This window comes from Leptodactylus fuscus, chromosome 1 (assembly GCF_031893055.1).
Source record: "Leptodactylus fuscus isolate aLepFus1 chromosome 1, aLepFus1.hap2, whole genome shotgun sequence".
Classification (NCBI taxonomy): domain Eukaryota; kingdom Metazoa; phylum Chordata; class Amphibia; order Anura; family Leptodactylidae; genus Leptodactylus; species Leptodactylus fuscus.
The window spans coordinates 288,885,465-288,898,192 of NC_134265.1; the positions used below are offsets into that span (position 1 = coordinate 288,885,465).

The 12,728-nt window shown below is 43.8% G+C and overlaps 1 protein-coding gene across 1 annotated transcript in view; it reads left to right on the top strand.

Moving 5' to 3' along the window:
* Window positions 1-3,570: 3,570 nt before the first annotated feature.
* Window positions 3,571-12,728, top strand: part of TMEM144 (transmembrane protein 144) — a 22,670-nt gene continuing 13,512 nt past the window's right edge. The window contains exons 1-4 of the mRNA XM_075257745.1: window positions 3,571-3,660; window positions 6,541-6,715; window positions 9,938-10,060; window positions 12,059-12,158. Of these exons, the coding sequence (XP_075113846.1) occupies window positions 6,574-6,715; window positions 9,938-10,060; window positions 12,059-12,158 (365 nt within the window). The 5' untranslated portion in view covers window positions 3,571-3,660; window positions 6,541-6,573. The remainder of the gene's footprint in view (window positions 3,661-6,540; window positions 6,716-9,937; window positions 10,061-12,058; window positions 12,159-12,728) is intronic.

The following is a 12,728-nucleotide window of genomic DNA, read 5'->3' on the forward strand; positions in this document are numbered from 1 at the left end:
ATGTGGGAATTTTAAAACTGACATTTCCTTTAGGTTTTGAGCTCTTGCTACTGCTGGGGCGGGCGGATCTGCGTTCCTGGCTTGATAGCAGAAAATTACTGTAATGACTCTAGTATAAGCCGAGGAGCACTTTTTCAGCACAAAAACTGTGCTGAGAAACTTGGCTTATACTCGAGTATATACGGTATATGCCCCATAGTAGCCTCTGCATACAGTATTATCCCCATAGTGGCCCCTACACACAGTATTATGTCCCATAGTGGCCCCTGTGCACAGTATTATCCCCATAGTGACCCCTACACACAGTATTATGTCCCATAATGAACACCCATGAACAATTATTATACTCTGGGGTCTTTTCTGGGGATACAAACATAAAAAACCACTGTTACTTACCTATCTCCCGCTCCAGTGCAGTCTTCGGTGGTGTCAGCCTTCTTGGGATGTCATACAACTAGGCCTGAAGCCTGTCCAAAGCGTGGAAAGTTAAGCAACACGTTTATTATGTTCCTTTACCTTTCTGGGGCCTCCGATTATTATACTTGGGGGTCTGAAAAGACCCCCCCCCCCCCCCCCCCCGAGTATAATAATAGTGCCTGTGGGGCCCGCCGCGTCACTTACTGATCCCAACTCCTGCCAGGATCGGTAAGTGAGTAGGGCCCATTACTGGCTGAAGGAACTCCAGCCAGTAACGGCCTATTAAAAAAGAAAAAAAAAAAACGCAGCGGTAGCGGCTATCGCCGGGCCCCTAATGTGCCGGGCCCTGTGGCAGCCACTACCGCTGCTACCCCGGTAGTTACGTCACTGTATTTATATACAGTGGGGAAATTAAGTATTTAATACAGGTGAGATTCTGCAAGTTTTCCCACCTACAACGAATGGAGAGGTCTGACATTTTTATTGTAGGTGCATTTCACCTGTGAGAGGCAGAATCTAAAAGAAATCCACTAAATCACATTGTATGATTTTTAAATAACTATTTTGCATTTTATTGCATAAAATAAATCATTGACACAATAGAAAAACAGAACTTAATATTTGATACAAAAATCTTAGTTTGCAATTACAGAGGTCAGACATTTCCTGTAGTTCTTTATCAAGTTTCCACACACTGCAGCAGGGATTTTGGCTTATTCTTCCATACAGATCTTCTCCAGATCTTCCAGATTTCTGGGTTGTTGCTGGACTACATTGTGTTTCAGCTCCCTCCAAAGATTTTTGATTGAGTTCAGGTCTGGTGACTGGCTAGGCCACTCTAGGACCTTGAAATGATTCTTACGGAGCCACTCCTTAATCGAACTGGATGTATGTTTTGGTCATTGTCATGCTGGAAGACCCAGCCACGACCCATCTTCAATGCTCTTACTGAGGGCAGGAGGTTGTTGGCCAAAATCTTGCAAACATGGCTCCATCAATCCTACCTTCAATATGGTGCATTCATCTTGTCCCTTTTGCAGAAATGCAACCCAAAGTATGATGTGCCCACCCCTTGCTTCAAGGTTGGGACAGTGTTCTTATGGTTGTACTCATCCTTCTTCCTTGAAATACGGCGAGTGAAGTTGAGACCAAAATAGAATTTTTTGGTCTCATCTGACCACATGACCTACTCCCATACCTCCTCTAGATCATCTAACTGGTCATTGGCGAACTTCAAAGGGGCCTAAACAAATGCTGGTGTGTGTCCTGCAGGATTTTAGTCCAGGACAGTGTAGTGTGTTACTAATGTTAATCTTAGAGACTGTGGTCCCAGCTCTCTTCAGATCACTGACCAGGTCCTCCTGTGTAGTTCTGCGTTGATTCTTGACCTTTCTCAGACTGATCCTTACCCCACGAGGCGAGACCTTGCACGGAGCCCCAGATTGAGGAAGACTGATAGTTAGCTTGTGTTTCTTCCATTTTCTAAAAATGGCAACAGCAGTTGTTTCACCAAGCTGCTTGGCTATTGTCCTGTGCCACATCCCAACCTTGTGCAGGTCTACAGTTTTGTCCCTGGTTTCCCTAGACAGCTCTTTGGTCTTGGCCATGGAGGAGAGGTTGGAGTGTCATTGAGTGTATGCAGGCCCCGGGTCATGTGATGTCCCGTATGTCATTGAAGATGGCTGATATCAGCGGAGAGTGCAGTGGAGCCAGGGAGAGGTAAGTAACAGTGGTTTTTTTATGTTTGTATCCCGCCTGGGTCTCTGATTATTATACTCAACATCTGCAAGGAGTTTGTATGTTCTCCCCGTATTTGCATGGATTTCCTCCCATACTCCGAAGACATTCTGATAGGGAAATATGTACATTGTAAGCTCCATATGGGGCTCACAATCTACATAACAAGAAAAAAAAAGAAAAAGTACTCAGAGTATAATTGTTCATGGATGTCCACAAAGGGACATAATATTGTGTGCAGGGGCCACTATGGGTCATCATACTGTGTGTGCAAGGGCTACTATGGGTCATCATAGTGTGTGTGCAGGAGCCACTAGGGGGGCATAATACTGTGCGCAGGGGCGACTACGAGGCATAATATTGTGTGCAGGGGTCACTAGGGGGCATAATACTGTCTGCAGGGGTCACTATGGGGCATAATACTGTGTGCAGGAGCCACTATAGGGCATCATACTGTATACAGGGGCCACTATGGGGCATAATACTGTATACAGGGGCCACTATGGGACATAATAGTGTGTGTAGGAATGCAGGGGGTTGGTCTGTCAGTCAGGGGACCGCATGTCAAAAGTTTGCCACGAGACCCGCCATTCCTACTTACGCCACTGCATCCTCTGTATATATACCATAGTGTTATATCAAAGGTCAGCACTGTTTAAAGACTCAGCAGTGCCTGTATAGCTCCTGCATACAGACCATATTGGTGTACAAACATCCTCTCTGCTGGATTCAGCCTCTGAGTCGTTTTTGTGTTTAAATCTTTGACCCCCAACGTGTGAACTGACCCTTACTGTTGTATTGTATTACCTTTATGGAAAGGCTAGGGATAACTTTCATATCAGTGGGGGTCTCAGATCAGCAGCACTGGGACTTTCCTTCAGAGTTCTCCTAAACGGTGGTGTCTGAGCTCGGACCCCACTGATAGGCATATTATCAGCTCTCCTATCATAGGGTATACCTTGTTGTCCCCTTTCTATATGAAATATGTAATCACTCTGCAACATTCAATTCTTTCTTTTAGAATCAGGTCATTACACAGAACAGAATATTCCACTATTCAGCTACATTGGGTTGTGTCATGTCTGCTATTTCCTAGGGTGAATCAGATGGGGTGTAACATGAGAAGACATGATACACTGCTGTGTCCCTGCCAGTCTGGTTAGGCAGCTGTGAGGGACAGCCGGCAGGCAGACCACGCCCACTCGCGGAGCACAGCAGACAGACCACGCCCACTAGCTAAGCACAGCCGGCAGGCAGACCACGCCCACTCACTGAGCACATCAGACAGACCACGCCCACTCGCTGGTCACAGCATGCAGGCCACGCCCACTCGCTAAGCACAGCTGGCTTTGTGTGCATGAGGTGAGCAAACACAATACAGTGCCGGACATGTCAGTCACGTGATCAGGAAGAAAGTCACCTGACCTGTAAAATCACCTGACTTGTTGTAGTCTGCTCTGGGAAACAGCGCACATAACAGAGCCGGGAGTGAGTGCGGGTAACCGGGTAAGTGCTGCAGGTCCCGGAGCTGTGTGTACTGCTTCCACAGACTGCTGTCTAGTGTAAAGGGGAGCTAAACCGTCTGTTATACGTGGTGTATCATAGGAACAAGCTGCCTCCCATTGTATATGCTGCATATAGGAACTACACATTACACTGTGCTGTATTAGAACACAGTATAACTGTTAGCAGGTGCAATGGTGATGTCCTTAAAGGGGGACTCCTCTAGGGCGTCCTTCACAAAGTTGGCCATGGCTAAAATGCGTGGCCTTTTCAAGGGTTGTGGCTTTGGCAGGTGTAGTTTTCTAAGGCTGTGGGCTCCTGATGTGGACCCAAGTGATCACATGATTATAATTTGTAATGGCGCCGGATGTGGCATTCCGCCTTAGAAAATGTAGTAGTTTTCACAGCTTGTGACTTGTATCGGTCCACCTGTCCGTGAAAAAGGACACGAATAGGACATGTCGACGGTATAATGTCCACTTAGTGGTCTCCACGTGGTATAATGTCCTATTGGTGTCTCTACTCAGTATAATTCCTCTATAATCTCCCCAACAAAGCATGATGCCACTTTAGTGCCCCTATATAAAACAAATTTCCCCATAGTGACCCCACTGGAGGTGTGGTGGCCCCCTGCAAGAAACTCCCTCCTTGCTGCTGAATACTGACCGTGAGAGTGGTTAGAGATAGACTGATTTCTCACCTATTGACCCTTTTGTACTGAGGAAATACATCAGCCACAGCAGCAGGACACTGAGTCATCCCTGCTGCTTACACAGCAGCATAGTCAGGCTTGTGCTACTCCTGGGTGGGGGGAGTGCAGATGTCTGCTGCCAGTACTGTGACATAGTGTAAAAGGAAGAGAATTTAGGAGACGAGCAGGTGTCTGGGCAGCTAGTGGCCGCATTTGAATACCTCTGCTGTATACATTCATTTTCATTGAAGTTTTTGGGATTTGATGGACACACAGTGGCACCGCTCCTTACAGGACAGAGCTCTGACTACTGGGCTGTGACTGGAACAAGCTGTGCACCTGTGTGTCTATCACATGGACTGGAAGTAAAAAAAAAAACAAATAAATAAATGACCGCATGCAGAGATCAAGAAAAGTATGAGGAATTGATACAGAAAGTATATTGGGAAATTGTATAACATTTTAGTATACAAACAATAACATTTATTTGCTGAAACTGAACTGGACAATCCCTTTGCAAATTTGCAACAATGTAGTTGTCTGTGCCCCAGGCAGTAAGTACACAGAGCATTGTCCACACTGGATACATTTGTTCCAGGATCCTAACCAAAAATACCTGCTAGAATTACACGGGTAAAGGAAGGTGTAGTTGTGGGGGTTGGGTTCAGGTTAGATTGGGATTGTTACACTTATTCACTAGAAAACTCCCACTGGAACGTGATGAGGAGATGTGTGACTTAAAGGCTCTGAAGATGTAGCAGAATGGGGATTCTTGGTTATGCTTTTTTCTGTACAGTACTGTAGTTCCACACATCAAGCATCATCAAAAGTAAGGGGACATTTCCAATACTGTACCGCTGCTTTTATCCACCATAGAATGAGAACAACGGACATTAAAGGAATTCTATCATTAGAATTCCCTTTTTTAACTAAGGATATGTTGGAATAGCCTTAAGAAAGGCTATTCTTCTCTTACCTTTATTATTGTCATCCACGCCGCCATTCCTGAGAAGTATCTTCTTTTTTCCTTATGTAAATTAGTTTTCAGACAGCACTAGGGACATTGCCTGTACTGTTCAAAACTCTCTAGCGAGATCTCCATCTTCTTCTCCGGACCGTCTCTGCTTCCATGTCACCTTTGTGTCTTCATACAAAAGCCCCGACTATGCATGTCCATTGGCCATTTTCCTGTGGCCAAACAAGAGTATCCTGTGACTCTCCGTCTTGCCGCTTCCGGAGACGAGGGTCACATACTATATCCCTCCTCTTTCTCTTCCCCTCCCCTCAATACACTCCTCCCCTCACTACCCCCCACAAGGCATATTTACCTTTCCTTCCTGCTGCCTCCTGTCAGTGCACACACAGTGGGCTATTGCTCATGATTGAGCCGCCTGGTGCCATCACAAAGATGGCTGCTGGCGGTGAAATGGGAAGGCTGGCTAGGGAAAAAGGGAGGGGGACAGTGAGTGTGAGAGGGAGCTATGATGATGAATATCTAGGATTCTAATAATGGCTGCTGAGGGTGTATTGGGGGTGGGCTAGCTAGGGAAACGGGGAGTGTGTGAGAAAGGGTGGGGGTCAGTCAGTGAGAGAAGGAAGAGAAGTAAGGCATCCTGGAACTTGTAGGAAACACAGAAGAGAAAGTTAGGGATGTAAACAAAAAATGGTTTCCCTGGGGAGAGAATGCATACGGACACCGGCGGTTTGCTTTTCAAATGAATGGGTTATCAATCTGACCGCCGGGAAGGCGTCCCCTATGCAGTTTCTCTGGGAAAATAGGACGGAGACCTGGCGGGCAGACACGGGCTCAAGTGTGAACGCCCCCTAAGCAAGTGACTCTGCATTTGTACCATTTGCGTACAATTTTAAAAACTGTAAAGAATTACAAAACCATTTTACTTGTCAAAAGTTCCAGATGCTTTATTTATCTGGTCTCTTGATCCATTTATACAAAAGTTGGATTTGCCGGTTTCCATGCAGTACTATCACAGTGGTAACAATAAACCCGGTAGTTGCATATCTATTCATGAGTGCAAGTACACGGAGGTTTGTGAATTGGAAGATACAGCGGTTGCAAATGACATAATGTAACAGTGGCTTCAGCATGCTCATGAAGTTTACTAATGTGGTTGCAACTACTTATTACTTTCAGATTTTTTCTAAAATATATATTTTGCTTTTTTGTTTTTTAGAATCGGAGTGAAAGATCCTGACGAAACCAAGTCATGGAGGATTGGATGACTGACAATAACCACACTGCCAATAATAACAGTTCTAATTTAGCACTTGGCTTCACTTCATCTGTCATATCGGTTGTTTTGTTTGGTTCTAACTTTGTCCCTGTAAAGAAGTTTGATACTGGAGATGGTAAGAAAACCTGGTTGTTTTCTGCTGGTTAGCCCTGCTAAACACCTCCCTTTGAGCCTTTATTGATGGGACCAATCTTTCAGATGTCACTACTGTATTCATTGAAATGAAGCAGTGTGTACAGTGCATGCGCTGGATTGAATGCTGCCTTTGTCACGTATGTATTAAATTATAAAGTATAGAAAAACCGCAGCATTTTACAGTCTCGGCAAAGTCAATAGGATTCTAGTGAATCCCATCCCCACTTTGCATTTAAAAAAAAAAAAGCACTGCGGACACGTGGCAATTTCCGTGACGGTTTTGGAAATCGCAGCATGTCAATTATGCCTCTGGAAACGCCAGTGGTTTCCCCATAGGTATAATGGAAGCAGAAAGTCCACAGAGGAAACCTCTGCAAACTTTCTGTCCAAAGCGCTGTGGGAAGAATCGTAATATGTTACCGCCACGTTTTTTCTCATAGCGGTTTTTTTTGCCGTGGGACGCCATATGGGTCCTTTAGCTTAAATGTGTATTATCATCTCAAAGATTATATTCAGATTTGTAGTTTAAATGGAATGTATCGCCAGGAAATGACCTGTTGTTTAAATCTAGTTTTAAAGGGATCCTATCTTTCAAACACCTTTTTTTTCTAACTAACACGTCGGAATAGCCTTAAGAAAGGCTATTCTTCTCCTACCTTTCATTGTCTTCTCCATGCTGCCCTTAGCTTTAAATTCCGATTTTTGTCGGTTTGTAAATGAGTTCTCTTGCAGCACTGGTGGCAGGCCCCAGCGCTCAAACAGCACTGGGGGCGTCCCCAATGCTGCGAGAGAACTCTCCAGTGCTGCTGAAAGTAAGGCATGGGGGACGGGGGGGGGGTTGTTGAATTGCCTAACATAAGGCACCCCCAAAAATCATTGCAGCCAGCTGAACACTGTGTGATGTGCTCCATGTGCACAGGAAAGCCGGCTGCTGCCTCTGCTGTTGTATCCACTGTCCCTGCTGCTGTAGGATGATCTTGGAGATGCCCGCTGTGCATATGCTGCGGGGAGTTCACTCTCTCAGCTCATCCTAGAGGCAGCAGGCGGTATACAGCAGAGGCAGCAGCCGGCTTTCCTGTGCACACGGAGCACAGAGCACAGCATCCAGCCAACTGCAATGCCAGTGAAGTGAGGCTCTGCAATGCAACCGCTGGAAGCCTCGCTAAGCCCCGCCCACCTCTTCCGCTGGTGTGACGAACAGCAACACCAGTGCTGCTAGGAAGATGGGAAAGGTAAGTAGGATACCTTCCTCCTCCTCCCCTACACTACCTACAAACGGCAGTCATGCCGGCGCTCCGCTAAGGAAGTGCCGGCATGACTACCGGTTGTCATAAGACGTCCCCCAAAAATAAGACAGGTCCTATATTTAGGACGACAATTTAATAAAAGACACTGTCTTATTTTGGGGGAAACACGGTAGGCCTAGGGCAAGCCAACTGCACAAGCCACGAGACAATGGCCGCTTACAATACTGTGTAAGTGGCCGTTTTCTTGTGGCCGGTGGGCATGCGCAGTCTGCTTGCCCAAGGCCTTGAAGTTAGAAGACACTGCCCGAAGAAGACGTGGTGAAGACCTCATTCCAGAAAAAGATGGAGGCGGCGCTGGAGAGTTCCCTCGCAGCATTGGGGACTCCCCCAGTGCCGTTTGAGTGCTTGGGTCCACCCCCCGTGCTGTGAGAGAACAGATTTATATATCAAGAAAAAACGGAATTTCAAGCGAACGACGGCATGGAGAAGAATAGCCTTTCTTAAGGCTATTCCGACGTGTAAGTTAGAAAAAAATGTGTTTGAAAGATAGGATCCCTTTAATGATAAACATATTTTTAAAGAATTTTTTGTGATGGTGTTGTTGATTTTCCAAATTAAAAGCTATATTTAAAACACTATGTGACTTCCTGTTTCCTATAGAATGACAGTGGCATATTTGCTTGTATAGGAGAGTATTTTAGGCATGCTTTGTGATATGGTCAGAGGTCTTTGTATAAAGAGGGGAGTAGATAAGCTGTAAAATCCTCTATTGTGACTTGTGGATTCTGTGTCTCCTATATCTACATATACATGATATCTATCTCATCATTGCATCTGCTGCAAAGAAATCTCCTACAGAAAACAGGAAGTCTTTGTGTAATATAGGGCCTAGTGTCAGAACTGCAGGATTTTATTTATTTATTTATTTTTAAATATAGACAATAATGTAATAAGGTTAGAAACATTACCAAAAATTCTTTAAAAATATGTTTAAAATAAAGTTTGATTAAAAATAGGTAATTTTTCTAATGACTCATTATGTTTAACCTAATCAAAGTGTTTTACCCAATTCTTTGCCTTGTCTATCTTTGTTCCTTTGCCAGATACAACTAACTCTCTCTTCTCAATGTTTACAGCTGGTTGCCTAGGTTACAGACCTGTTTGCAGGTCGGGATCCTGACTCATTCTCTTCTCTCCCTCTGCATATAAGGGCGGGTTCACACCAGCCCTCAATCTCCATTTTGCAGGTTTTCGTTTTCTGTTGGCAGAAGACAGAAACCCGGCATTCAGTGAACATCTTCTACTCTCCGTGGCGAAACCGTTTTTTTTTTTTTTTTTTTTTTTTTTTAACTGGACACAAAGTCCTGCCTGTCCGACTTTGTGTCCGGTTTTAAAAATAATCAACTTTCGCCGTGGAGAGAAAAAGACGCTCATGGGCGTTTACGGGCGGACACTTTACAAACCCATTCAGATGAATGGGTCTGAAAACTGACTGCCGGTTTCCGTCTCCTGTGTGAACCCGCCCTAAGTTTGTTTTAGAACCCTTATAAAGCTAGATGCATTTTTTAAGCACTGTTTAAGAAATGTTATCTGTGTACGTAAATCCAGAGATGACTGTGCCATTTACAACAACTTCTATCTCTGCACCAGAATGAGTTGAAAAGCAAGAAGTGGAGGGAAGACATGAGGGCAGCTGAAGCCCTAAGATGACAAAACCCCTTTAATGCCCATCCAGACTTCAGATACATACACCATCAGCTCTTATAGCAAGCCAGCCATACAATTCTTCAGTAATACATTAATGGGCCTGCTTATAGGGCATATGGAACTTTTGTAGGGACGCATACGAATATACAACAAACTATGTAACTGTGCGACAATATTAGAGGAACACAAAGCGCTTGAAGTTAATGGCTTCTCTTTTGGGTCATTGAATTTCCGATTTCTGTCTTCAGGCATGTTCTTCCAATGGATTCTCTGTGCATCTATATGGATAGTATCTTTGGTGGTCAATATAATTCTTCACAGCCCCAAATTCTGGCCACTTGCTATGGTTGGAGGCTGTGTCTGGGCTACAGGTAAGAAAAAAAATTTCATCTCATTTTGATATGTCGCCACTATTTTTGGCATCTATTGTCACTTTTTAGTCTACACGCTCAGTTATTTGTCGGTTTTCTCTCTAATTTTCACACTTCAGTGGATGTTTCTTTAGAATATGCCTATAAATTTTTTTTCATGAGGTCACAAAGAAAACAGTGTACTGTAGCCACCACCTTGGATACAGAAAAGCATTTCATATGTAAATTTGCTGTAGTGTTTGAGCAATTGTTCTTACAAAAACACCAAGGAAACGCAATGTTCTTTGGTGACAAAAGAAAGCAAAAACTACTTCCAATTCTGCTGTCACACTTGACTAATTCAACACAAATCTGTTATTATTCTTGTGACTCAGACTTTGTATATCATTGTTTGTTCTGAATAAGTTGCCATATCTCTATTGTTTCTGCAAAGTTATAGAAGGCGCTCGCTGCCTGCTCTGTAAATGACCAGCATGCATGTCAGTAAGTCTGTCAGTTTGCAGGTATTAAAGTCTGCTTTACCTGCCTTAGCAAAGGTTCCTAATTTATTAGTATCTTTCCAAGGTGTTATATGCTTCTGATAGTAAGGGTAAGTTCACACAGAGTTTTTTGCAATGTGGGGCCTCATCCTAAATGGGACTTGTGATCAGGTATCTTCTGTCCAGACTATAGACACCATGAAATCCTTATTGAGGGTCATATTGCCAGTGTTTGTATGGAGCAACAGTGTTCATTCTATACTGCTGCTCAATACACACTCCCCTCCACCTGCCTAACTCGGGGCCCATGTTCTAGTGATCAGTGGAGACTCTTGTGTCTTAACATTTACTACCTATACACTGTTAGCGTGCATTCACACTGAGTAAACGCTAGCTTATTTTGTAGAGTAAAATTACACTTGTAAATTTTGCTACCCCATTGACTTCAATGACATTTTACAGGCGTATTTTTTACAGGCGTATTTTTACACTTGTAAAAAAATATCATTGAAGTCAATGGGATAGCAAAATTTACAAGTGTAATTTTACTCTACAAAATAAGCTAGCGTTTACTCAGTGTGAATGCACCCTTAGGGTGCATTCACACTACGTAACGCCAGCGTGTATCACAGCCGTACACGCCGGCGTTACAGCAGGGCTGCCGAACACTTCCCATTCATTTCTATGGGAGCCGGCATGCGAGCGCTTCCCATAGAAATGAATGGGCTGCTTCTTTCACTGCGAGCAGTCCCATTGAAGTGAATGGGAAGTGCTGGCGTATACGGCAAGCTCTGCTCATGCCGAGCCGTACACGCCGGCACTTCCCATTCACTTCAATGGGACTGCTCGCAGTTAAAGAAGCAGCCCATTCATTTCTATGGGGAGCGCTCGCATGCCGGCTCCCATAGAAATGAATGGAGCTGCTTTATACGCCGCTTATTCTGAACGTGTTTTACGTTCAGAATAAGCTTCAGTATACGTAGTGTGAATGCCCCCTTAAGTGTTAAATGTCAGGTCTCTGAGGGCACCACTGCTCATTTTCTCTTATTTCATTATGTGAGCTGGAGTCCATTATGTGAAAGGGCTGTTTGTTGTAGCACATCTAAGGCCTGATTTACATCTGCATTCGGTATTCCACTTGGGGACCCCTTTAACGGAATACCGAACGCATTAAAAAGTGATTAGCTGAGAAAGCACAAAGACCCCATAGACTATAGTGAGGTCCATGTATTTTCCGCGCGGTGTCCGCACGAAGCATGCAGAGAGAAAAGAACTTCAAGCAGCACATTAGTCCCCGCATGATTCATGTGGACACTACACAAAAAAACTCACACATCTCATTATAGTCTATGGGGTCCGGCTGCTTTCCTAGCTAACCGCTTTTTGATGCGTTCGATATTCCGTTCATGGTGTCCCCAAGCGGAATACCAAAATGGAATACTGAACGCAGTTGTGAACCAGGTCTAAGATCAGTTTCTATTCGTTTCTTAATTTGCTTATTTTTGTCTGGTCATTTCAGGTAATATTACCGTTGTTCCAATTGTAAAGACAATTGGACTTGGTTTAGGCCTTCTCCTTTGGGCATCTACAAACCTTCTTGTTGGCTGGGCAAGTTCAAGGTATTAACATAAGTCTCTAAATACATTTTAGATTAAGGGATGTGAACTTTTTTTTTTTTTTTAGGATACATTCACTGAAATGTTTGGTAAAAGTGACCATACACATCACATTGCTGTTAGTTAATCTTTTGCCAGTCGTTATTAGAACCAGCACCACCATAAAAGTCAAGTTTAGTTTGGTTTGGTTTCGGATAGCTTTGGCTCACACATGAGTAGTCTTCTGTAAATGATAACCAAACTCCTATATTATCCGCTTCAGTAGTGATGGTGGTGTTAGCACAGGGCGAGGTAACAATCGTGGTATTGACATTGAAAAATAAAATGTATGCTGTTAATGTGATTTATTCATGTCCTATATAAACACATTGAAAAAAATTGCATTTCTAAGTAGTTCCTCCTATAATAAGAATTCCTATAAATTAAAATGTATCACCTACCCACAGGGTTCTGTAGATGATAAATGTCTGATTGTTGAGATAGGTGATAAATGCCGATTTTGGACCAACCCTTTTAAAGAAAACCTGTCACTAGGGAAGATCTTTTTAATTTAGAACATTGGGATGATAATCT